Source organism: Emys orbicularis, chromosome 2 (genome assembly GCF_028017835.1).
Source record: "Emys orbicularis isolate rEmyOrb1 chromosome 2, rEmyOrb1.hap1, whole genome shotgun sequence".
In the NCBI taxonomy this organism is placed as follows: domain Eukaryota; kingdom Metazoa; phylum Chordata; order Testudines; family Emydidae; genus Emys; species Emys orbicularis.
Genome location: NC_088684.1, coordinates 135,234,856 through 135,258,982, shown reverse-complemented (window position 1 = coordinate 135,258,982; position 24,127 = coordinate 135,234,856). Strand labels below are relative to the sequence as shown.

The window sequence follows — 24,127 nt, the reverse complement described above, 5'->3', positions numbered from 1 at the left end:
CCTGCATATAGCCCAAAAACTTGTCGCTAAACAAGAGTGTGTCTTTTAGAGCGATTTACAAGTTTTTTTGACAAAGAAGGATATGTGGTGAAGAGAATTGCAAATGAAGGGCAAATGCACGAATGTTTCACTGATCCATTTTCAACATGTACACAGTAGTGATTCAGAGTAGCAGCCGTGTTAGTCTGTATCCGCAAAAAGAACAGGAGTACTTGTGGCACCTTAGAGACTAACAAATTTATTTGAGCATAAGCTTTCGTGGGCTACAGCCCACTTCTTTGGATGCATAGAATGGAACATATATTGAGGAGATATATATACACATACAGAGAGCATGAAAAGGTGGGAGTTGTCTTACCAACTCTGAGAGGCCAATTAAGTAAGAGAAAAAACTTTTGAAGTGATAATCAAGATAGCCCAGTACAGACAGTTTGATAAGAAGTGTGAGAATACTTACATGGGGAGATAGATTCAATGTTTGTAATGGCTCAGACATTCCCAGTCTCTATTCAAGCCTAAATTGATAGTATCTAGTTTGCATATCAATTCAAGTTCAGCAGTTTCTCATTGGAGTCTGATTTTGAAGCTTTTCTGTTGCAAAATTGCCACCCTCAGGTCTGTTACTGAGTGACCAGACAGGTTAAAGTGTTCTCCTACTGATTTTTGAATGTTATGATTCCTGATGTCAGATTTGTGTCCATTTATTCTTTTGCGTAGAGACTGTCCGGTTTGGCCAATGTACATGGCAGAGGGGCATTGCTGGCACATGATGGCATATATCACATTAGTAGATGTGCAGGTGAACGAGCCCCTGATGGCTTGGCTGATGTGATTAGGTCCTATAATGATGTCACTTGAATAGATATGTGGACAGAGTTGGCATCGGGCTTTGTTGCAAGGATAGGTTCCTGGGTCAGTGTTTTTGTTCAGTGGTGTGTGGTTGCTGGTGAGTATTTGCTTCAGGCTGGGGGGTTGTCTGTAAGTGAGGACAGGTCTGTCTCCCAAGATCTGTGAGAGTGAGGGATCACCTTTCAGGATAGGTTGTAGATCTTTGATGATGCGCTGGAAAGGTTTTAGTTGGGGGCTGAAGGTGACAGCTAGTGGTGTTCTGTTATTTTCTTTGTTGGGCCTGTCTTGTAGGAGGTGACTTCTGGGTACTCATCTGGCTCTTTTTAAAAATTGGCAGTTGTTGCCTAGCAACAACCCACACCATTCTTAAAGCCACAAGGCATTGAAACCTCAGCAAAACCTTTAAGCCAATGCTTAGCTTTAAGCACACACTTAAGTCCCAATGAAGTCCACCTAAGCTAGTTGACCTCACTGGGACTTAAGCATGTGGTTACAGTTGTTAAGCATTTACTTAAGTGCTTTGCTGAATCAGGGCCTCAGAGAGTTGGGGTCCTGGTGACATCTGTTGTTATCTGGGGTGAATTCTCTGTCACTGGGAGGTGATTTTAATTCTAGTCTTGTGATATTTGCTGTTTTCTTAAAGCCTCAGCTCCAGGATTCATGTGGTTACCTGAAAATTTTCGCTTTGTTTTTTTAAAGGGAAGTTTTTAGCCCTTATGGTTTCTGAGAAACACTTGCAAATGTGTCCCAAGTGCACCCTTAATGCTCAAAAGCCAGAAGGTAACAAAAGAGAACCCCCAATGTATTCTTGTTTTAAAATCTCATGATTTGGGGGGTGAAGGCTGACCCTGGGTTTTTGAAGGCTCAGTGTTAGCGCTGCTAGGTCGCAAAGGGTCCTAGTGCTGGTTCCTTTCACCCCATGAGATTGGATTTGCAAAAAGGCCAAAGTTTTCAAAAGCCACCTGTTTGGAGGCACATCAGTTTTTGAGTCTGAAATGCAGAGCCACCGAGCACCCGCAGCTCCCAGGGACTGCAGGGACAGCTGGGGTGGTGGTGGTTTATATGTTTTGTGTTCCTATATTTTAATCTATTTATTTATTTATTTATTTAAAAAGCATTGGACCCCGCTCGCCGCCACATGAACAATTAATTCAGCGGGAGGTGCCCCGAGTTCTCTGTCTGTGGCTGACTTTGATTAGAAGGGGGAGCAGCAGCTGCGGGAAGCAAAGGGACCCTACAGGCGGAGGGAGCCGTCCCTGGCCCTTTTAAGAGCAAGGCCCCTTTAAGGAGCGCTTCCTGCTCCGTCACGGCGCGTGCACAGCCCGGGGTTGGGCGGCCGGCTGCACCCTGCGACATTCAACTGGCTGCAAACTCCACCCCGGCGCACCAGGAAGGAGCCTGCAGCCCCCTAGCTTGGGCCAGCGCAGGGAGCAGCAGCCGGGGCTCGCAGAACCTCCCCCCCCCCAGGGCTTGGTAGCCGCAGCCAGGGGCAGGCAGAGCATCCTCGTCCCAGCCCAGGGAGCAGCAGGCAGAGCCCGGGGCAAGGGGCCGCCAGTCAGGGGATGCCAGGGCCAGTTCAGAGCTAGCCAGGGCCACAGGGGCCAGTGGGAACAAGTCAACGGCAGGCCCTGCCTTGCACCCCCCGGGGGGAAACTGGCAGCAGCCGCGAGGAACCAGCCGAGCAGGGCCCCGCTCTGCCCGAGAGACACCCAGTGCAAGGCATTCCTGCGGCATTAGCTAATCCAGAGCCCAGCCGAGCAGCATCTGCCAGGCTCCGCCGCCCCTCTCCAGTGCTCCGTGGCCACCCAGCCTGCTGCTCCCCGCAGGAGCCCGCTGCTCTCCGCCCGCAAGCCCGGGGCCCCCTTGCTGATGCGACATGGTCTCCTGGATAATCTGCCGCGTGGTAGTGTGAGTATGGTGCAGAGCTGGTTGGCTTGTGGGGAGGGAAAGGTAGAATCGCCCTTTGACCAAACCTGGCATCTCTCGTGCCACCTGGCTGCGTTTTGGGGATCGCTGTCGGGGACACGTAAAGTCACACCATGTTTCGGTGGCCTTGACAAAGCCATACCCCGCCAGCGCTGCTGGACTGCGGCCACCTCTGCGGTGGGAAGGGGGTACCGTGGGAAGGGGGTGCTGCCTGGGATGGAGGTGGAATTCTAGCAGATACGGGAGCAAACCCCCAATTTATTAATCACAGAAGTGGGGGGTTTCTTAACTTCCCCGGGCGGGGCTCATGTCATTCAGCGTCTCCTCTAGAACAAGTATCAGAGGGGTAGCCATGTTAGTCTGTATCCACAAAAACAACGAGGAGTCTGGTGGCACCTTAAAGTCTTTAAAGTGCCACCGGACTCCTCGTTGTTTTCCTCTAGAACAGCGTTCTTCGACTATTTTGATACCTGGGACCAGCGTGCTGCCTTCCTAAACTGTGTCAGGGAGATCTCAGGGACCGGTCGTTGAAAAACACTGCTCTAGGAGACCCACCTGGAGTAGATGGTATGTACAGGTGCCTTGGAAGGAATATGGGTTGAGTTGAAACTGCTGGGACTTAAATCTGTGACCTCAGGCTGACTGAGTGTTTCAGACCTGAGGGTCAGACCAGCATGAGAGAATCCTAGAAATGTAGCACTGGAAGGCATCTCCAGAGGTCATCTACTCTAGTCCATCCCCCTGTGCTGAGGCTGGACCAAGAAAATGTAGACCGTCCCTGACAGGTGTGATCCTGTCCTGCTTGTCACCTTTGACTTTTGTCTGACCCTGTTTGAGATGCCTCACTTACATTTCCTCTACCTCTAGGGTTGGCTTGAAATAAACTATATTACAAAGAAAGCATTTTGGTTTGAGGGCTACCCACAAAGTATCCTGTGCGCTTTAGCCAGCATGTGGGAAAGCCAGACATCAGCTTTCCTGCATTCCCAATAGCCTCAATCTCTCTCTGTCACTCTGCTGGTGGACATCTGTGCCCATTGGGTTCCCGAGACTCCCTTTGAAATGGCTTCTGAATTGTCAGTTCTTGGGACTCAGACCTGGAGTCTATTCGTGCCTCTGCTATTGAGCTGCTGGGTGACCTTGGGCAAGTCACTTTGCTTATCCGTGCCTCAGTTTCCCCTCCCATCCTGTGTCCTGTCTATGTAGATGGTTCACTGTATGTGTGTGCACCCCCTTGCCCAATGGGGTTCCAGTCTCTGCTGGGGCCTCTGCAGGCTATGGGCATACAAATAACTGCTGCAAAGTGGGACCTGGAAGCACAGACTCTGCTGTTCGAAATCCATTTCAAGGCTGGTGCAAAGGGCGTTCTAGAATTGTTTGTTGAAAAGAACACTTGTTTAACAGCTGGTGTAACAGTCAAAACACTTGTTCAACACCATGTCTGTTCGGGTGGCGGGGGCGGAACCTAACTTGTCTCAAATTCTAATAGCAAATCCAATTCTTTAATTGCCACTTAATAGGTAGCACCCCAAGGAAGGGGTCAGATGGTGAAACAGGGACAAAGTATTTCCAAAAACTGACCTTTTTATTTGTGGTGTCTGTTCTGACTTACTAAATATTTAGCTCCTGGAGTTACAGCCAGTTGGTGGAGTCTGCCTTCAACTTGGCACCTTTCACCTCTACCCAGCCCCTGGAATGTGTGGTCTCCCTCCCCTACCCCAGTCAGACAGCAGCCACCCAAAAGTAATGGCTATTTCTGACTGGCCTTGCTTTCTAAAATAAGGGCAAGTATTCTTCCTTGCTGTGGCATTCCACATAGCGCCCATCAGGGGCTCCTGGCATTTGGGCAGATTTGCCAGCTAATCTGGTAGGAATCTCCTTAGTAAAGGAGTGTTCTTTAGCAGCCACTCATTATGTAGCATTACCCCATAATCTTCCTGGCTAGCGAAAGCCCTACATGCTTGTGTCTGTGTGTGGCAGGATGTCCCAGACAAGTCAGTTAATTTCCCATCTGGTAAGTGATCTCGTGTCACAGAGCTGCACAAGCTGGGTCACGTGCCAGCTTCGTGTCAGGGCTCCAAAGGCCACAGGTTAGGGCTTCGGTGTGCTAGGGATGCACCCACATGCCGGAGGTGGAGCGGGGGGAGCTTGGGGAGCTGCTAAAACACAAACTGTTGGGCTACTCACTATGGTAGGAGTTGGAAAGTGCAGCTGGGTCCTTGTCTGTACTGGGGATTTTAACCACCAGTGTAGCTCCGCCAGGGCAAACTCCCAGTGGAGACCTGCCGTGCTGGGGGTGGGGGGGTGCTGGTGCAGCTACATCCGTGGCTGTGAACCCCGTGTAGGAGACAGCAGGGTGGATTTGATTTAAATCATGATTTAAATCACTGGTCAGGAAGACTCGATTTAATCATGGATTTCTACATAAGAGTGCATTCTTGTTGGTTGTTACCAACCTGAAGATCCTGCATGTTCAGACATGTTCCTTTCATCATCTTCAACAGCTTCCTCCTGAGAAGGAACACTTCTCATGATGTTGTTACATTCGGGCAACCAGGCCTTGCATTACTTTGTTGCACTGTTTGCATTTTGTACGCATGCCTGTCTTACCCACAGGTAGAGGAACTTCATTAAAATATTTTCAAACTGGGTCTCTTTTACGGCCTGCTGCCATTATAGGTTTTCCCTATAATGGTATGGTAGATCTCAAATCAATGAAGGGTACACTCAGAAAGACCTCAAGACTTCTGGAATATGCTGTTCAAACAGTTTCACTTTTGTTTCTACTGCCTGTCCCTCCCTTCCCGTGTTTATCTCCAGACTTCGTCTCCTTGTCCAGATCTATTCCGCCTCCAACAATCTTCTATTCATTGAACTTTTTGAAACTTTGCACTTTTAGAGAGAGGTAAGGGATTGACTCTGTGTACACAAATTTGCAGAGGGACAATAGGGTTGAGGTCTGTTATTTCTCACCTCTATATATTTATTTAAAAATACTTTTGCTGTAAACAAGCATGTTATCTTTGGAGACACAAATCCACAGTTTGAGAACTGCAAAACTAAGCATCTCTGATGGTATCTTGTAGACTGAGCACAGAGTCCCGTTGGGTAGATAGAAAGATTAACCTAAATAATCTATACAGAAGCCCGTGGAACCTCAAAAGATTGGGTCCCTAATGCATGAGCTATTGGAACTTGTTTAAGAAAAGCTTCGTAAATATTACATGAATATATTGTCTCATACTATCGAATTAATAATCCCTATTCCATGATGCGATATCTTTGCGCTATAATGTATCTTAATGAACACTATTTTTAGATAGTTTTTTTTCTCAAAAAGCATTTTATCAAAAAAATCTGATTTAAATTAAAAAAAAAAATCAGATTTTTTTTTAATTATTATTTTTTTTAAATCATTGATTTTTATCCACCCTGGGAGACAGTAATGGTGACCCTGGGAAGAACTTGTGCACCCCTTCACCCAAGACGCGGGGCATGGAGCTGCAGTTTCCTGAGCGGTGGGGGAAGCTTCTTGACTACTGCCACTTGGCCTGGTTTTGCTCTCCTGCTCCCAGCCTTGTGACAGTTGCGTGTTAATGTGTAACCCGGACACTGTGGGCTGGGGACCCTGCAAGGACAGACAGCAGAGGGCTGGTAGCTCTGAGTTGGCCTTTAAGGCGAGGGAGGCTGTAGTGTTTGCAGAATACTGTTCAGGGACGGTGGGGGTAGAGGAGAGAGTCACCTCCCTGAAGAGCCGTTGCTGGTGGATTTGGGCCTTCTCTGTTAATGACCTGCCTCATTGTGCATCACAGCTGGGGTTGACTCTGAGTGGGGAGTGCTGGGCCTGGCTGTATACGGTATCGCTTGCCCCCAGTGGGAGGTAGCTTGTGCAGTGACTTCCTAAAGTGGGGCTGGGGGACGGTTTTACTGTGGCCTCCCCATCTCTCTGCCATAGGTGATGTGGTGGCAATCAGATCCAGAGCACAGGCATGCATGGACTGGCTGGTCTGCAGCTCTAGATAGGCTGCAGGAGTAAACATGTTTAAATAGGGCTGTGGCTAACCTGTGTAATAATGTGTTTTTTCTTGCCAGTGTGGGCCACCTCCTGGCCTCCACTTCTACCAGGGCTAAAGCCAGGTTCTCAAACGTGGTTGTGTGGGGCCAGCGTAGGAGAGCAAAGCTGGGGTACAGCCTGTATTTATATTTGGTTACCTGGGTGTAGGCAAGGGGCCCTCTCTGGCTGGGAGCTAGAAGAGACTGGTAGCCGAGTTTTCAGAGCTAAGCATATCTGCCCTGGTGGGCTGGCATGGAGAAGCCAGTGCATTCTGGCTGGGCTAGCAAAATGGGGTGCATGCAATGGGCTGAGTCTAGCAAAGCGGTTTGGGCTGGGGCTCATACGCCCTTATGCTAACGGACAGAGCTCTGGACTATGACTCGGGAGACTTGGGCTCTGTTCTCATCTCTGCCACTGGCCTGCTGGATGACCTTGGGCAAATCGCTTCAGCTCCCTGTGCCTCGGTTTCCCCATCTATAAAATTGGGGGGCGGGGTCAATGTTACCGACTTGGTTTGTTAAAGTACTGGGAGATCTACAGATGAATGGCTGGTACCTGCCCAATAAGGCAGCATTGGCAGTGTACTGCAGACCAGACTCCCCATTGCCCGTTACACCTGGAATCCTGGTCGTCCTGACGCATCCTAACAATCCGCGTTTATGGCACTTTACATCTTCGGAGTCCCATGGTAACCCAGCATGCTTCCAGCCCTTCAGTTGCTATCTCTGGCTCTCCTGATAGAAGAGTGAGGCTAAGTTCAGCCACCCCACCCTGCAGCTCCAGTGCCATCTGGGTGAAGCAGCAGAAGCCAGATGTGCCTGAGGAATTCCCCAAGAGGAGCTGTGGTGGGCCGCACAGGCGGGATGGGGTGTCCATGCAGCTGCCTCTCAGCTGTCAGGCTGACCAGGGGGACTGCATGTTCCTGGACTCGCAGAGGTACCTGCTGATCGTATGGGGGAATCTCCGGCCTTCGTGTTGGCTCGGAAGAGGGTGCAGGGGATTCGGTTGGTGGCGGCAGGAATGCGATGCAGCGGGGGCTGGGTTCGGGATGACATCATCTATGTGTTTTTTAAAATAAATTTCATCTGAACAAGACACATGGGAATAACTGGGAGAAGTGCAGCTACTGCTGGGGCAGGGGGCTGGCTGGTGCTGTTCTCTCAGGCTGATTGATGCTGTCCACACGGCTCTGCAGCCTCGCTCGGACTCTACCATTGCTCGCTGCTGCTGCATTATAGAAGCCTTCCATCTCCTTGCTCCCCATCTCTCCCAGTGCCCTGCTCCCCCTGTGTCCCTCTCCACTTCAGCACTTCTGGCAGCAGGGCCAGGTTCCCGAGGGCCATGCCCTGCCCCATGGGCCGGCTCTAGCAGTGTCCCTCCCCTCCCCCCAGTGTGTTGGAACCTGTTGGTAACCAGTTCCGGTGAGGAAGTGCAGCCTGATGCCATCCTGCGATTTAGCAGCAGCCCGTTGGACTGGCTTGGCTTGTGTAACCAGGAGCCGGTGTGGCAGCCCAGGCACGTTAACTAGCCATGCTCCAGGTGTGTGCTCACAGGTGCCGTCAGACTGGTAGCAGGGAGGGGAATGCAGTCCAGAGGGATGATGCTATGGATGAGACTGATACGCCCTAGAGTTTGAAGGCTGGAGCAGGAAGTGTGTCAGGGAAATAGGACCTGAAATCAGACTCCCCATTAAAGGGTGCTTGGAGGGGGGCAGGACATGACCCAGGTTGAAGGGTGGCAGAGGTAGCACCATGCTACAGAACAACCTGCCACTAGCTCAGAAAAGGGCTTAAATCCTGAACACACTGCAGCCCCGGTCGGGGCAGTTGCCTGACATGCTGGATTTACCTGAGCTTTCCTTCCGCTTGGTGCTTTGGCTCCACTGCCGTGATGTGTCTGTGAAATGGGGTGACCTGGGGAGGGCTGGTGCATGTGGGCCAGGTGAGCATGGGCAGGATGTGGCGTATCCTGACCTGTCAGTGCTAATAGCTGTTCCCCGTTGGGAAGTGGGTGTAGCTGTCAGGATCGCCTGCAGGCTCTGCAGAAGTTGTGCCACTCTGGCTAATTACTGGCTTGGCTGGTATCTGTCATGGGGTTCAGGCACTCTGCCTGCCTGGGATGCTTGGGAGGGTGGCCCTGTGTCACAGGGAGCTGGCCTGGATACAGGCTCTACTTTCCCTCCCGGTACCACCACCGAGTCCTTCCCGCTGCATCTTTCTTGCTGCCAGTCAGCTGCCGCCCTGTCTCCTCTCACTGCAGCTCCCGAGGGAGAGGAGCAGCGTTCCCTGGGCAGAGGCACCGGGGCAGCATGGTGCTGGAGGCTGTGAAGGCAAAGCTGCGGAGCAGAGCCAGGCAATGCTGCTTCTCTCTGCTGGCCCTGCTCTACGTGTGGTGGCCGGCCTTTCTCACCCCCTCTCTCTGTTACAGGCTGGTGTTCGGGATGCTCTATCCGGCCTATGCCTCCTACAAGGCAGTGAAAACCAAGAACATCCGGGAATACGTGAGTATGAGGAGCGGGGAGGGCTCTGTGAGTTATTGTGTCCAGGCACAGAGGACCTGGTGGGGAGGGGGACCCTAGGGAAGAGACCAGGGAGGCAGATTACCTGGGGGGCGTTGCGCCTGCCCCCCTGAGGCTGGGCACAAGAGGGCAGTGGGGTGGGGGTGCACGATCGGTTTGCTGGGAGCAGGGATGAGTGTGGAGAGGCTGAGTGCCTGGGCTCTGATCCCCACGTTATGCACCTGTCTCCCACCTCTGCTGTGGGGACGGTGACCCGGGCTGACCCTGTGGGGCGGCGAGGATGAACTCGTGTGTGTGAAGCACCAGGCATGTTTGTTTTTTCCAAAGGGATTAAATTTCCATGGTCCTAAACTCAAGGGCTGCTATGCGATTCGGCTGTAAAAGCCGTGCCCCCTCCAGCAGGAGAGTGGCATTCTGACCACTGCAGGGGTGGGGAAATGTGTCTGGGGGCTTGGACCCGAGGGCTAATAGCAGGCGAAGGGCCCTACCCCCTTTGTGAAAGGCAGATAGGGCTACCCCAGGGCTTGCGTGGCAGCCCGTCCCTCCCCTCCTCGGCTGGCTCTGAGCCCTGCAGGTTGGCATGGGTATGTGCAAGGGGAAGGCTGTCGCGGTCCGTGCTGGCTAACCTGCTCCCCCGTCCCTGCAGGTCCGCTGGATGATGTACTGGATTGTGTTTGCGCTTTTCATGGCTACGGAGACCCTCACGGATACGTTCGTTTCCTGGTAAGGCACCAGCCTTGAGGGCCTCTTCCTGGTGGGCACGGGTAGCTTCCCTGCAGAAGGCCCTCTGGACCGTACAGAGCCCACTGCAGGGCCGTATCCTGTACAAGGAACTGATGCTTCAGAGTGATGTCACTTGGAGCATGCCTGAGCCTAGCCATCTGCTGTAGGGAGGTGGGCTGGGTTTATGGCTTGTCCCTTCCCACAGCTGCTTGTCTGCCCACCCATATCCTAGTTTCTGTCCCAGGACGTGGCCTCACAGGGTCTGCAAGTGCCCTCTGATCCACTGCCCCATGCCAAGGGGAAGGGAAGGAACAACCCCCTCCGCGCCATCCCAGTTGTTCATCCGTCCATCTGGGTCTCCTGCGTGTTTGCCACCACCCTGTGGGCTGCCAAGCCCCTATCTGTCCTGCTTTAGCAAGGGTGGAATTGATTGACCCTCTCCCTTCATGCCCACTGGGGATGAGCGGGGGGACTCGCTGGGCCTGATAGCTGCTCCCCAGCCCCAGCCTGCAATCCTTTCAGTCCAGAAGCAGAAAGCTCCCTGAAATTCCCCACTCCCCCTCTTGGTGGACAGAGCAACGGGGGTTGCAGCCGCTGAGTTGCTCTGCATTGAGCCATCTCGCCATGAGGGTGAAGGGCAGAGGTATGAGGTGTTGGGGTCTGGGGGCCCCGGGTACCCCCTCACTGCTGCATTCTCAATCTGGCAGGTTTCCCTTCTACTATGAGATCAAGATGGCATTTGTCGTGTGGCTGCTTTCCCCCTACACCAAGGGAGCCAGCCTGCTCTACCGGAAATTCGTGCACCCCACGCTGTCCCGCAGAGAGAAGGTAACGGGTCACTTGTCCCCACGCTCTCGCTGTGCTTCTGAGGTTCAGCGAAGCCGCCATCCCTCCCTCGGGTAGCTGCATTGTTAGCACTTAAAGTGAGGGGCTGGCTGGCCGTGCTGATCAGAATGGAGGCAGGCACTGTGCAGCCTTTCTGCATCCCTGTTCTCCCAACACCCCTCAATCCTGACCCGCATCCCCCTCACTATTACAATTCAGAGCCCCAGCCAAGTCATAGTTTTTTTTTTTTGTTTTTTTTTTAAAAGCCAGCAGAGGTCATTCTGACCATCTACTCTGACTTCCTGCATAGTACAGGCCAGTGAACCTCCCACAGGACTTCCTGCATCTAGCACATACCTTGTGGTTGAGCTAGAACTTTTTCTTTATTTATAAAAAAAAAAAAAAAAAAAAAAGTCATCTGGTCTTGATCTTAAAATCTCTGCTGTTGTCCCTCAGTCCTGCCCTGTAGCACTGCCTGTTGTTCCAGTCCTGAGCTTCCCCGCACAGCTCTGCCAATGCTCCTCTGCCTGACCTGCTGAACTCCCTTTAAATCCATTTAAAGGCCAGTTCCTTGGTGGGGGGGCTTTTATTCAACTTCCTAGGAGGCTTTAAAGCCATTGCGTTAACCCTGAACTCCCCAGCCCTAGCGAGGGGGGGGGGGGGGGGGGCGTGTGTGTGTGTGTGGGGGGGGGCAGTAACAGGGCTGTTTGCAGGATTCCTGCATGGTTCTCGGTGTAGGGGTATAGTTGCATGGACTCTGTATCTCTGTCGCCCACATCGGAAGGAGCCAGTGCTGCACGAGTGGAAGACGTGGCCCCGTGGGGCTCATAGCTCAGTAACTCCTCCCAAACAAAGCAATGTGCGGGGTAGGATGGCAAGGCGAGACCCCGGCTGGAACAAGCTAGCGCTGCAGTTGAGTTTAAGGGGTACAGAGCTCCCAAGGCCAGGCGGACGTTGGCTCAGGCCTCTCCGCTGGCACAGCTGTGTGGGGTTCCTGGTGCCCTTGTGTCTTGGAGCAGGTGGATTCCTCTTCTTCCTTCCCAAGGTGGGATCTGGGCCTGGCCCCCGGGAATGCTCACTGTGCTGTGTCTCTGCAGGAAATCGACCTGTACATCACCCAGGCCAAGGAGCGCGGCTACGAGACCATGGTGAACTTCGGCAAGAAGAGCCTCAACATCGCAGCCACAGCTGCCGTCCAAGCTGCGGCCAAGGTACCTGATCTCCCTGGGTGATTTGGGAGGCTGTTGTGGCCTTGGAACATCCCAGTAAAAAACCAGCAGAGCCGGCAGATGCCAGTGACAGATTGTGCCATGGCGTGGACCGCGTGCTTGGGGCTGCTGTGTGGTACCCACACCTCCTGGCAGCTCGCAGCCCTAGCGTTCCAGATGCATGCCCAGGTTACTGTTAGTTTACCGTGGCTTTGAGGGTAGGTTTAACCCCACAGTCTAGCCAGAAACTCGCTGCTCCTGCCCCTCCAGAGGTAATGCTGCTGCTGCTGCTCTCCTTGGACCAGCGCGCCGCCCCGTCTCTGCACCTCTCACACAGGTGCAGCTTTGCCCGTTTTTCCTGTTTACCAGGTGCTTATTAAGCTGGATTCCACTGAGCTCTCCCGTAACCTTCCCCACCCCCAGTGTCTGAGGCACGTAACATCCTGCTTAGAGGCCTCCTACCAAGTGGAAAAATCAGAGGAAATAATCAGGCTTGGCTGCCCAGGAGCTGGGTGTTTCAAAGCAAGCCGTGCTGCCAAGGGGCTAGCACCCAGGACTAGGTTCTGTTCCTGACTTGCTGCAAGTTCCCTCTCTTCTGTACCTGGGTCCCTGTCTAGCCAGCGGGCACCCACCTGGTAAAGCGTTTTGAGATCTCTAGGTGAGACGTGTCACTTAAGTGCCTGTGTTTACTTGGTAAATGCCTACCTGACCTCTATTCAGTGGGGTGAACCACCCCCACCCAACAACCCACTGGGGTTATGGACTGTCCCAGCTGTGTTAGCCCCCACGGGGCAGTACTTTGCATGAAGCTTCCCCCGAGGCTCCATTCTCTGCAGGAGTCACCTGGCCATGGTGCGACTAGCCCCTTGCCCCTCCTCGCCTGGGTGTTGAGTTGCGGCAGCAGATCTAGGTGCTCCGAGCTGCCACTGCAGCCTGGTGTGTGACTTCAACGCAGGGTGTCCCTGACCTGGTCTCTCACCATCTCCCCCATCCCGTTTGCCTGGCAGAGCCAGGGAGCCCTGGCCGGGCGTCTGCGCAGCTTCAGCATGCAGGACCTGCGTGCCATCCCTGACGATGCCCCCGTGCACTACGAAGACCCCTTGTACCTGGAGGAGCAGGAGATGAGGAGGCGGCCGATAGGTGAGAGGCAAGAGCATGGAGGGGAGGGGACTAAGTCCTGGGGATCTAGGGTTTGTAAAAGCTCTAACGGAAGTGCAGCTTAGTTCTCTCTGGAACCCGTAACCCACTGGGTGCTGGCTAGCTCCTTCGGATCTGGGGCTGGGCTGGGGAGACTTCCCTGGCCACCGAGAGATGGGGCTGGGGCCAGGACTCTCCTGAGGAACTGGGCCCAAGCCCTGTCCGAGGCTTCACCTCCAAAGGGGCAGAGGGCTGGGCAGGAGGGGAGCTGCTCCACACTTGGAGGAGGAGGCAGGGTGGGTTTGTGGCTAAACTCCCCTCCTGCAGCAACGCTGCTTATGTCGGGTCAGGCTGGCCTCCAGCATCTCCTAAACTGGAGAGAGGGAACGTGTGACTTAGAAAGCCTTGTGGGAGATGGACCCTGTGTACAGGATTTGGGGTGAGCGGGATTCCAGAGCTGGTCAGAATGGTGCGGCTGGCTGGAAGGGGGCATACCAGCTCCTGCATAGAACGTGCTTGCTGCACGTATGGGGTGTGGGAGAAGCTCTGCAGGGCCAGTGGGTAGAGGAAGGGCAGATGGCTCAGGGCGAGGCCTGGGACTGAGTTGGGAAAACTAGGTTTTATTCCTGGCATTGTGGTGCTGGGTGAGTTGCTCCTGATGTCTGCCAGCCTCAGTTTCCCCACCTGGAGGATGGCTCGCCAGGTTAATTGGTGTCGGTAAAGCACTCTGTGGTGCTCTGACAGAAGGTGCTAGAGAAGAGCAAAAACTGAAGCCCATAAGGGAGACAGCATTGTCCTGATTGCAATGGCTTTGCCTCATTGCTGGAAGGCAGTGTGGCTTAGTGGATAAAGCACTGCACTGGGACTGTGGAGACCTGGGTTCTGCTGGCCTGCTGTGTGACCTGGGGCAATTCACTGCACCTCTGTGCCTCAGTTTCCCATCTGTAAAATGGGGATAATGGTAATGTCCTCCTTTTGTAAAGTGCTTTGAGATCTGGGGATGAGAAGTGCTAGATAAGAGCTGAGAGTTAACAACATCACATTGGCACAAACTGAAGGTGTTGAGGGAGGAAAGGGGGAATCTCTCTGAAAGGCTCCTCCTGCCCAGTCCTCAGCGTAGCAACCAGAGCTCTCTGCCTGTCTCCCTGACTTTGGCTTTCCAAAGCCCCAATTACACATCTGTGCTCATGGCAGGCAGAGGGATTTGGAGCGAGCCTGGTTCAGAAGCAGCCTCTGATAATTAGCAGCTGTGGCTAGAGAACATTGCGAAAGGCAGTGGAGGGTTCAAAGCCTGCCCTCTTGCCAGCGTGGCACTTGGCTTCTAAAGAGATGAGCATGTGCCAAGGGCTGCAGCAGGAATCCACTCCCACCCCTGTGCCATCCACTGATCCAGCACTGGGCTTTCTCCCCCCCGCCACCCAAAAGGTTACAGAACTGCCTCGGCCGGCCGGCAGCCTGGGCACGAGAGTGACACGGAGGAAGAGGAGTGCTGGTCGGACTCCCAGATCTCTCCCAAGGCTCTGCCCCGCAGCCGGGACTTCGCGCTATCCAAAACAATCTCCAGGAGCCAGAGCCTGCGCGTCGTGAAGAAGAGACCCCAAGTCAAAGAGGTGAAGATTCAAGCAGACTGTGTCCTGCCTTGCTGCACCAGCCCTGCTGTCCTGGGAGACCCATGGGCCGGGAGCTGTGCCAGTGTCTGCCCCAGGCTTCGGTGCTGGGGAGGGCTGTGCCCTCGGGTGGTGGGGAAGGTGGGAGCCTGTTTCCACCATCATGGTTTCTAAAGGGCACCCTGGCTGCTTGGGGGGCAGCTCAGCACATGGAGCCGCCTTGGGAGAGGGGAGTTAACGGAGCGACGTTGGTGGGGCGTTAACGGAGCGACGTTGGTGGGGCAAGTGCTTCGAAGGAGGCCTGACTCGCTTCTCCTCCCTTGCAGGGCTCTTCCAGGCTGGTGCGGGGCCGGGCGAGGAAGAAGACGGTGCAGCCGGATCAGGACAGTTAGTCAGCCCGTGAGAGCTGGGCTTCACCGGGAATCTTAACCTGACATGATTTGGCTGCCACACCAGGGTGGCATGTGTCTCCCTGGGGCCATGTGCCACTTCCTGCTACATGCCTGGCAGAGGAGATTGCTGTTTCTAATGGGGCAGGAGGTCCCCATACACTCCACTGTAAATATCTTGTCCCTCCCCTGTCCTGATAGGTCCCTGTACCTTCCTGTCAACATCCTGCTGCTCTCTCTGCCCCAGGAGCTGCCTCTACGCACAATGGTCCCCATCCCCCTCGGTGTAAATAGCCCAGCACCAGGCCTGTTGCACTCTGCACGTGGGCTTCACTCTCGACCCCCCTGCTGTTCTGCTGGGCCCCAGCATGACTCCTCCATAGCTGGGTTAGCGGCACTTTAGACCATGGAGCTATTCTCCTGAGCTACTTCACGTGCCCTGTCACTGTCCCAAGGGAATGGCCCCCCTGTGCCTCCATCGATCTGCTGCAGGTCAGCTCCAGTGACTCTGACCCCTCCTGCTCCCATCCTCCCTCTGACCCACGTAGTTCTGCCCGCCCAGGGCCGTCTCTTACATCCCTGCTACTAGTCTCGTAGGGCGACGGCTCTTGTTTCACTCAGGTTTCTCTGCTGTCTGCCACTGCCCAGCTTGGGAGTGCTCTTCCCCGCCGGGTGTGCCTGAACGCCCTGGGCGGGTGCAATGAACTGCTTTCTCTCCTGCTTGTGGGCCAGGAGCTGTGGGGAGTAGCAGCCTGGACCAGGCCCAGGAGGGTCACAGGCACGCTGTGTCCCGGGCGTTACATCCTCCTGCTCTTCAGTCTCTAATGCACAGGTTTGGGGGGATATTTATTTTAGCGTAACTAGCAGTTGCCTTATGGAATCTGAGACCCTCTCCGGTCCCTCTATTCCTGGGGGTCCACCACAGCACGTTTGTGGCTGAAATGACTGACGCTTTAAGCCAAGCAGAGCGCTTCTGTGAGCGGTCAACTCTCCAGAGATCTGTCTTGGATCAAATGATCCACCTCTGAATGGAACGTACATATCAGCCCAGAGGCTCCCTTAGTTACTGTCTTGGTGACCTCTTCTAAACATCCCAGCCTTATCGAAAGGCAGAGGTGCGATGCGGTGAGAACTTCCCCTGCCATCTAAGTTACACGAAACCAAAGACATCAAATGCCAAAAATCCATGTGCTCCTTTGCCTTTAGACCCAGAACACAGCGCTGGGAGCTGGTCACCTCTCTGCCCCATGTGGATTTCTGTACCATCCCATCTCCCCTGACAGCACCTCAAGGATCAGACCCTCCACAGTCTTGCCTCAAATCCTTGTTACTTGAAAACAGACTGACTGATTGCTCTCTAGCCCCACTTCTGTGTCCTTCACTCTCAGCTGTTTTTTATGTGAGACCCTCATGTATAGACCTTTTGTATATTTAAATACATGAACTTGTGAAATGAGCTGGTCTGGGAGTTTCTTTTGAGTAGAAAATTGTCCCCTCTCAAGAACAAAGCACGGAAGTGTGGCCTGCAGGCTTAGGGTCCTGCAGTTGGGGTCCGTTAGCAACCCCACCCGCCGTGTCTGTACAGCACCCAGCACATGGGGACTCCAGAGTGAAATATTGTTAATGCAGCTGTACTCTTCCCACATGCCTTTTAGTAGAGGGTCTGAAATGCTTTAAAGACACCTGCTTTCTCCCCACTCCGACTCCATAAGGTGGGTATTCCCCTTTTATAGATGGGGGAAACTGAGGCACAGAAAACCAATGATAAAGCTGTACAAGGAGTGGGCACCAAAGCTGGGCATTCCAGTCCCCCTTTCTAATCACAAGTGAGCACTCTTTGCATGGGATTGAGATGCTGCTGGCTGTTTAGACATGGTGCTGTGCTGGGAAATGGAAATGTTAGTCTAAAAAATCATCAAAGCAAATCCACCGTCATGGGCAAAGGCGGGGTGGGTGGGAGTCTGTAGGTAGGGCAGCAAATGCTCCTGTTCCGGCTGAGATGAATCTCAGACCAGTGCCTTGTCCTTGGGGTAGAACCAGCTGTACCCCAAGGACAGCGTCTGTTGTAGCTCTCTTTAAAGAGTTGTTGAGGCCTGTGCTGGGAATTACACTGGTGATCCTTACTGCAGCTGGGATGAGATGACTATAAAGCTCCTAAATGAATGCAATGGCTACAAAACAGCACAGCTTCTAGATAAGAAAATGTGCTACAGGTACTCTATAGTATGTCCACAAAATAGTGGATAAAGGAGTACCAGATGAAATCGCTTCTTTGGACTTCCAAAGGGCCTTTGGCAAAGTCCTTCAAAAGAACTGGCTAAGGAAGCAAAGTAGTCCTGGAGTTGAGAGGCAAAGTACTGTCCTACACTAGAAAGTGGCTAATAATGGAAAAGAGAGTAGGCATAAATGCTTAATTGTTAGTATAGTAAAAGGCAATGGTGGGGGAGCCATAGCGTTCCCCTCTAGCACTGGTGTCTAAAGCATTCGTAAGATCTTTTGGATGAGAACTATCCCTTTGTTCTGTTTGTACAGCGCCTGGCGCATGGGGCCCAGGTTCATGACTGAGGCTCTTAGGTGCTACTACAAAACAAGTACTAATGGTGATCTGGGAAAGAGGATGAACCAGGAGATGGCAAAATGTGCAAATGACACAATTTTTTAGGTAAGTTGAGAGTGGGGAACTTCAGAGCCTCCCCCTGAGTTAGGTGAATGGGTGGCACGCTGCTGGATTAAATTGTAAATATGGGAGGGAATAATTTATTAGGTTCTAAATGAACTCTGCCTGCTTGCTTCCTGTGTCAATGTGAACAGCTCAATGAAGACTCCAGGGCAGAACGCAGCAGTGGCTGGAAGGCAACCAAAACATTAGGCTGCATAAGGAATAGCCTAGAAAATAATACTTCATATCATGGGATATTTTCAGTAATAGTACACCCTCATCTGGAGTAGCACAGGAATTGGTGTGGGGGAGAGCGCACAGAATAAACTTCCAACACCCTAGAAAAATGGAGAAAGAATGGAAAGACCAGGACCGTTTCCTTTAGAGAGCATATGAATGAGAGGCACTGGGCGGCTAGAGGTATGTAAGATAACGAATGACATGGAGAAGGTAGACCAGCTATTCCTCTTTATTCTCTCATAACACAAGGGGAAATTTAATAAAACTAAAAGGTGGCAAATTTAAAACTGATAAAAGAACATTTAAATTTTTTTTTTGCCCAATTAGCATGTGGAACTCACTGCCACAAGGTATGTTGCTCCAGGCCACCTTAGCAGTCAAATGATTGGACACTTATATAATCAGTGAGAACACCCTCAGCTATGGTAGGCAGGTTACAGAAATAGGAAGAACAAAAACTTTCCTGCTTCAGGGCATAAGCTGCCCACTGTCTTTCTTCCTGACCGGAGTCACTTTCTGGTCAGTTGATTTTATAATGGTCCCACAGAGGGTTTCTTACACATTCGCTTGAAGGCCAGAAGTGGGAGACCAGGCTGAGTAGAGCACAGGGTTGATCAGGTCTGGAGAATCTCCTTCCTGGGCCATGCGGGTGCCTGGGGTTGTGAGCTTTCTAGTTTCTAAACCTGTGGCAGACCATGGATAGGGGCAAGGGAGGGAGCAACCACGGCCCCTGGGCTGAGGGCCTAGTCTCGGTGGCTACTGGGGCCTGCGCGTGGAGGAGAGGAAAGGGCGTTCAGCTATTGTGTGTGATTTTCAGTTCAAGTGCAGCAAGTCAGATGCTCTGGGTGCACCCGTGAGGAGGGTGGGGGATGGGCTGTTCACCATTGTCCCTACCAAGAGCCATGCCAGGGGGATGGAGGAGCATCGCTGGGGAGATATGGTTGGGCTCCTCAGCGCTGATGGCATTTGGTAATGCTGAGTCTGAGCCTGGCTACCAGGCACAGGAGGGTTTCAGATCCTGGAGTAGATCAAGGTAGCGACTGGGCCGCTCCGCATGATGCCAGTCCTTGCTGGGCAGAAGTTGCTTTGCCCGGGAGTGGCAGGAGGCGGTTGGAAAGCTGGGCGGTGCAGCTGGAGCACAAGGTAGGGGCCGGGCTCTGCCTTGTCCTTACTCATCTCTTGGACATAAACACACATTTAGCTTTTCCAAAGACCCCTTGGAGAGTTGCTCCTGAGAGGAATCTGATCGGGAGGTCAAGGAGGAAGAGCATCCCTTGCTGCAGTAGGTGTAAGATCCCACAGTGTGGCAGTAGCAGTCTCCTCACAGGGCCGCCAGCTGGCCTGTCTCGCTGCAAAGAGCTCCTGCTTTCCATGTTTGAAGGCCAGCTGGGGGAAAGGGGAGGAAGGGAAGGTTTGGAGGAGGAGCAGGGAGCCTAGCTGCCTTGGGCCTGTGGGCCGTGACCTCATTCCAGGCTGGCTGTAGATGCAGAGGTCAGGGTGGTGGCGGCTAGCTTTCCCCCTGCAGCTCTTGGCTGTGTGGACGTGGGGTGACGTCTGGCTGGGGGAGGCTGGGCATGCCTAGCAATGGCTAAGTGTGCCTGGTGCCTCTGCCTGGGGCTTGGCATGGTGGGTGCCGCTGGAAAGGCTGCCAGGGAGGGTTTGGTAAGTACAAGGGTTTGTTGGGCCCTGTACAGAGGTCTGGGTGGGGGCCAGCTCCTGACCCCACCAGCAAGTCCTGGAGCTGCCCCAGGAACTCTGCCCATCCAATACGAATGGGCATGACTAGGGCCATAGAAAACAATCTGTGTGTGAGGGCTTCCGGGTCACCTACATTGTGGAGCTGAAGCTGGGTATGGCAGGGCCGGTGCAAGGATGTTTTGCGCCCTAGGCGAAACTTCCACCTTGCGCCCTCCCCCCATCCCCGAGCCCTGCAGCAGCTCCCTGCCCCCCCCCCCCGCCCTGAGGTGCCCCCCTCCCCCCCCCGCGGCAGCTCCCCACCCACCCCGGCCCGGGGAGCCGTGCGGCAGCTCCCCACCCCAGCTCCCCTCTGCTCCACCCCCTCCCCGAGCCCTGCAGCAGCTCCCCACACCCCCCTCCGCCCTGAGGCGCCCCCCTCCCGCGGCAGCTCCCCACCCCAGCTCCCCTCTGCTCCACCCCCTCCCCGAGTCCTGCGGCAGCTCCCCACCCCCACCCCCGCCCTGAGGCGCTTCCCCCGCGGCAGCCTCCCACCCCCCCTCCGCCCTGAAGTGCCTCCCCCGTGGCAGCTCCCCGCCCCCACCCGGGGAGCCGTGCTGCAGCTCCCCACCCCAGCTCACCTCTGCTCCGCCCCCTCCCCGAGCCCTGCGGCAGCTCCCCACACCCCCTCCGCCCTGAGGCGCCCCCCCGCGTGGCAGCTCCGCCCCCCCCAACGCCACCCGGGGAGCCGTGCGGCAGCTCTCCACCCCAGCTCACCTCTGCTCCACCTCCTCTCCGAGCACGCCGTCGCTGCTCCACTTCTCCCACCTCCCAGGCTTGCGGCACCAATCAGCTGTTTAGCGCCGCAAGCCTGGGAGGGAGAGAAGCAGAGCGGGGCAGCGTGCGCAGGGGAGGAGGCGGAGCAGAGGTGAGCTGGGGCGGGGAGTTCCCCTGCGTGCCGCCCCCCCCTTACTTGCTGCAGGCGGCCCTCCCTGCGCCCCCCTGCCCCAGCTCCCTCTGCCTAAATGCCAGCAGCGACCGGGGTGGCTGAAGATCCAGCCGCTGCGGTTGCCGCCGAAGAAAATGCCACCCCCCAAATCCTAGCGCCCTAGGCAACCGCCTAGGTCGCCTAATAAGTTGCACCGGCCCTGGGGTATGGTAGGGATTGTGAGACGCTGCATGTGGGGCTGGACAGGACCCTATGGATTCGGGTAACACAGAAAGTGGTGCTGCGGTTGGGTGGGGGTTTTGGGGACTTCTGGGTAATAGCGGGGCTGGGCACTGGGCCCCTGAGCTCCCAGGGTTTGCTATCCTCTGTACGTAGATTAGTGCAGATGTGGGGTCTGTGGTGCTGCTTCTCTTGGAGCTCAGCCCCTAGTGTATGTGGGTAACCTACTGGGTGCCTTGCCTCCTGGGGGCCAGGTTTGCTGGGCCCTCTGGTTCTGAGATGCCTAAGCTTCCATGCTGGACTCTCGGCACTGCCACCTTATGCTTCATGCATCTCTGTGAGGCCTGGACCCTGGGTACGTGTGCTCAGCCTGGTCTAAGCCTCCTGCTTCCCCCTGGCGTTAACCCTGCCCGCACCTTTGAGGCAGCCCCTGGATCCGCAACTGAACGTGGAGCCAGGGGTGTTCCAGGAATGGCTGTGGCCCCAGTCTCCCCTCCTTCTCTGGGCTGGTGGTGCTGCATTGGCCCTGTAGCAAGCAGAGAGCGAGAGGGCCATCTCCCCTTCCTTCTCTGCCCCTCACCAATGCAGGATTGTTCCCTTCACTCTGGGGCTTTGTCCAGTGTCTCCGAATGCGCCACCCACAGGGTTCTCACCATTCCCTGGGCAAAGTGCTTCCACAGGCTGTAGAGCTCACTGCTGGGGCATCCTATTCAGCCTATGCTCTGCTCAGTTTCATCCCATTGCTCGTTGGACCGTCTCTCCTCCTTCCCTTGGCCTTTGCCCCCTTCTGGGCCTTCCAGTCTGTTACATCCACCCATCCCCTTCTACACTAAGCCCTGCAGACAAGGGGCCAGGCGCTCCATGGCCCTCCACCATGTGTAGCTGCTTACACCAGTGCTTGTGGGTGTGAAACACTCGTGACTGGCTTAGTGCTGGGGAGGGGCAGGGCACTGGACAGCCAGGTCCCTGCCCCGAGGAGCCAACGGTCTGATGAGAGGAGCGCTAGGCCGCAAACTGACCGTGCCGTCACTCTCTGCTTTGTGCGTCACAGCAGCCGCGGGGAGCCCGGCGGGCATCTGCAGGAGGGAGCTGAAGGGGGAAAGGGTTGGAGCTGGCCCCGCGGTCCCCCGGAGGAGGGTGCGGCCATGGAGGTGTGGGCGGGAAGAGGAGGCCTCTTGTGGCTGGTACTTTTCCCCCATCCATGGTCGAGGGTTGGTGCTGGCAGAGTGAGGGGGGAGTGGGGCTGTGCAGACCCCCAAAGGGCAAGTTCAGGGGGGTGGAGGCGGGGAGCCAGGAGGAGGGGAATGGGTGGCAGGGAGGTGATTCTGGTTCTCTTCCCGTCAGCCACTCTCCCCCCAAATCCCCCCGTGCCCTGGCGAGCCCTCTGTGCTGCTTTCTCCCCTAAGCGGTGCCCTGAAGAGCCCTCTCTGGCTCAGCCTCAGCAGTGTCCTCGCTTGCACGAACTGCATGTCCTAACCTTCCAGGCGGAGAGCCCAATCCTTCCTCGCGAAGAGCTTTGGCCAACCTTATTTTTAAACTGTGGCTCCACGCTGCCTCTCCAGCTGCGATGTCTGCATGAGCTCTGCCCCTGGGACTGGAGGTGAGGGGGCTTGCGTGCATGCTAAGCAGTGGAGCCCAGCGGAAAGGGGGTGACCCCGCCGGCTGCATGGAGGGAAGGCACAGCCAGGCCCCCGGTATGTGGGGCAGGGCTTTGGGCGCGCTGCAGGGGGCCACGCAGCAGCCAGTGGGCGTTGGAGCAGATTACATGGAGGTGGCTGGATTAGCTGTGTAAAACTGTCTTGGAGATGATTACTTAAAGCAGCGGAGGAGGAAGGCTGGGGGGCAGGGAGGAAAGAGGCCAGAGGTGGCCTGTAATCCTGCTCAATCTGCTTAGGCAGAGCGGTTCCTCCAAGGATCCGGCTTGGGGAAGAGGCTGCTGAAACAGGACTCTGTGCTTTCCATGGTCGTTTCATCATCCCAGTGCACTTGCAAGCCTCTGGCTCCTAAAGGGTTAAGGTCGCCCTGGGTGCCACAGTGTTTCTCGCTGCTGGGAGACTCCGCTCCCTTTGCTTGTAAAAAGCAACAGAGGGTCCTGTGGCACCTTTAAGACTAACAGAAGTATTGGAGCCTAAGCTTTCGTGGGTGAATGCCCACTTCATCCCCTCTGTCCCTTTGCTTGTGTAACCCTGCTGCTGGTGAGGGCTTGATCCTGAGAGGTGCTGAGCACCTACAGCTCCCTGTGCCACTGCTGTTAGGACTCAGCCCCCTTCCTGATGGTGGGCCTGATTCTGAGCACATCTTGCTCCCTTCTCTGCAGGAGAAACCAGTGTAACCACAGACTCCCTGGGCTGGGGGAAAGCCACAGCCAGTGGGCTTTAGTGAACAGAGCGATGGGACCAAGGGGTGTTTCTGAGGCTGTTTAAACATCATAAGTCTCAGGAAGAAAAGTGGCATTGTTATCCCCATTTTACAGGTGGGGAAACTGAGGCAGGGAGCGGTTAGGACCCCAGGGTCACAGAGCAACTTAATGGCAGAGCTGGGAATAGAATCCAGGAGTCCTGACTCCCACTCCCTGCTGCTCTAAGTGCTCGAGAACATCTGGCTCCCATCTTGACAGGAGAAATCTCCTTGCAGAGTCCTGCCTAGGACGCTGACCCCAAGGAGGAGCATGGAGAGGGTTCCTTTCCCAGGAAGGGCTGGCCAAAGTCTGCCCATCGCTTTTCACATCCCCTACCAGAGAAGCTGCTTGCGGGGGGTGTCTCACCAGCAGGTGCTGCTGAGGACAGAGACAGTGGGACCCTTCCCCCCCACCTCGTCCAGTGCCAGACACGGATACCAGCTGTGTCAGCTCATTGGCTTGTGCCAGTTTGCAGTCAGCAAAGCCATAATCTCCCTTTTGGCACGAGACCAGCGGAGCAATTATCGGGCTGACCTGAGCTCGCCCAGCCGTGGAGAAGTTTCTTTCCAGTCACCAAACCTGCTGCCAGGGTCCCATCTGTCTTGGGCTAACTGAGCAGGGTCGACACTCCACATAAATGCAGAGGCAATAGCAGAAGGGAGACGTGACCACTCCCCTCCTCGCCTGCTCAGAAGGGCCAGGTTTCCCCCCCTTTTAAAGTTTCTAGGAGAATTTTGACAGGGGCTGGTTAG

General features: G+C 54.8%; 2 protein-coding genes across 4 annotated transcripts in view; both read left to right on the top strand.

The window, feature by feature from the left end:
* Nucleotides 1–2,383: 2,383 nt before the first annotated feature.
* Nucleotides 2,384–16,692, top strand: REEP4 (receptor accessory protein 4). 3 transcript variants are annotated; one of them, XM_065400229.1, is made up of 8 exons: nucleotides 2,384–2,757; nucleotides 9,257–9,329; nucleotides 9,994–10,070; nucleotides 10,778–10,898; nucleotides 11,993–12,106; nucleotides 13,111–13,243; nucleotides 14,666–14,850; nucleotides 15,174–16,692. In XM_065400229.1, the coding sequence occupies exons 1-8, from the start codon at nucleotides 2,726–2,728 to the stop codon at nucleotides 15,237–15,239; spliced, it is 801 nt and encodes a 266-aa protein (XP_065256301.1). In that variant the 5' UTR covers nucleotides 2,384–2,725; the 3' UTR covers nucleotides 15,240–16,692. The 3 variants fall into 3 exon arrangements, with proteins under 3 accessions (XP_065256301.1, XP_065256300.1, XP_065256299.1); XM_065400228.1 differs by lacking the exon at nucleotides 2,384–2,757 and adding an exon at nucleotides 7,693–7,765; XM_065400227.1 differs by lacking the exon at nucleotides 2,384–2,757 and having other exon boundaries at nucleotides 8,919–9,329.
* Nucleotides 16,693–19,719: 3,027 nt separating this feature from the next.
* The window catches only part of HR (HR lysine demethylase and nuclear receptor corepressor), a 52,651-nt gene continuing 48,243 nt past the window's right edge, over nucleotides 19,720–24,127 (top strand). Inside the window, exon 1 of the mRNA XM_065399921.1 lies at nucleotides 19,720–19,797. Coding sequence (XP_065255993.1) covers nucleotides 19,720–19,797 — 78 coding nt within the window. The remainder of the gene's footprint in view (nucleotides 19,798–24,127) is intronic.

Coding starts and splice junctions, on each gene's coding strand:
- REEP4 (XM_065400227.1), top strand. CDS start 8,919: ATGGGGTTCAGGCACTCTGCCTGCCTGGGATGCTTGGGAGGGTGGCCC. Junction 9,330..9,993: donor CCAAGAACATCCGGGAATAC/GTGAGTATGAGG, acceptor CCGTCCCTGCAG/GTCCGCTGGATGATGTACTG. Junction 10,899..11,992: donor CGCTGTCCCGCAGAGAGAAG/GTAACGGGTCAC, acceptor GTGTCTCTGCAG/GAAATCGACCTGTACATCAC.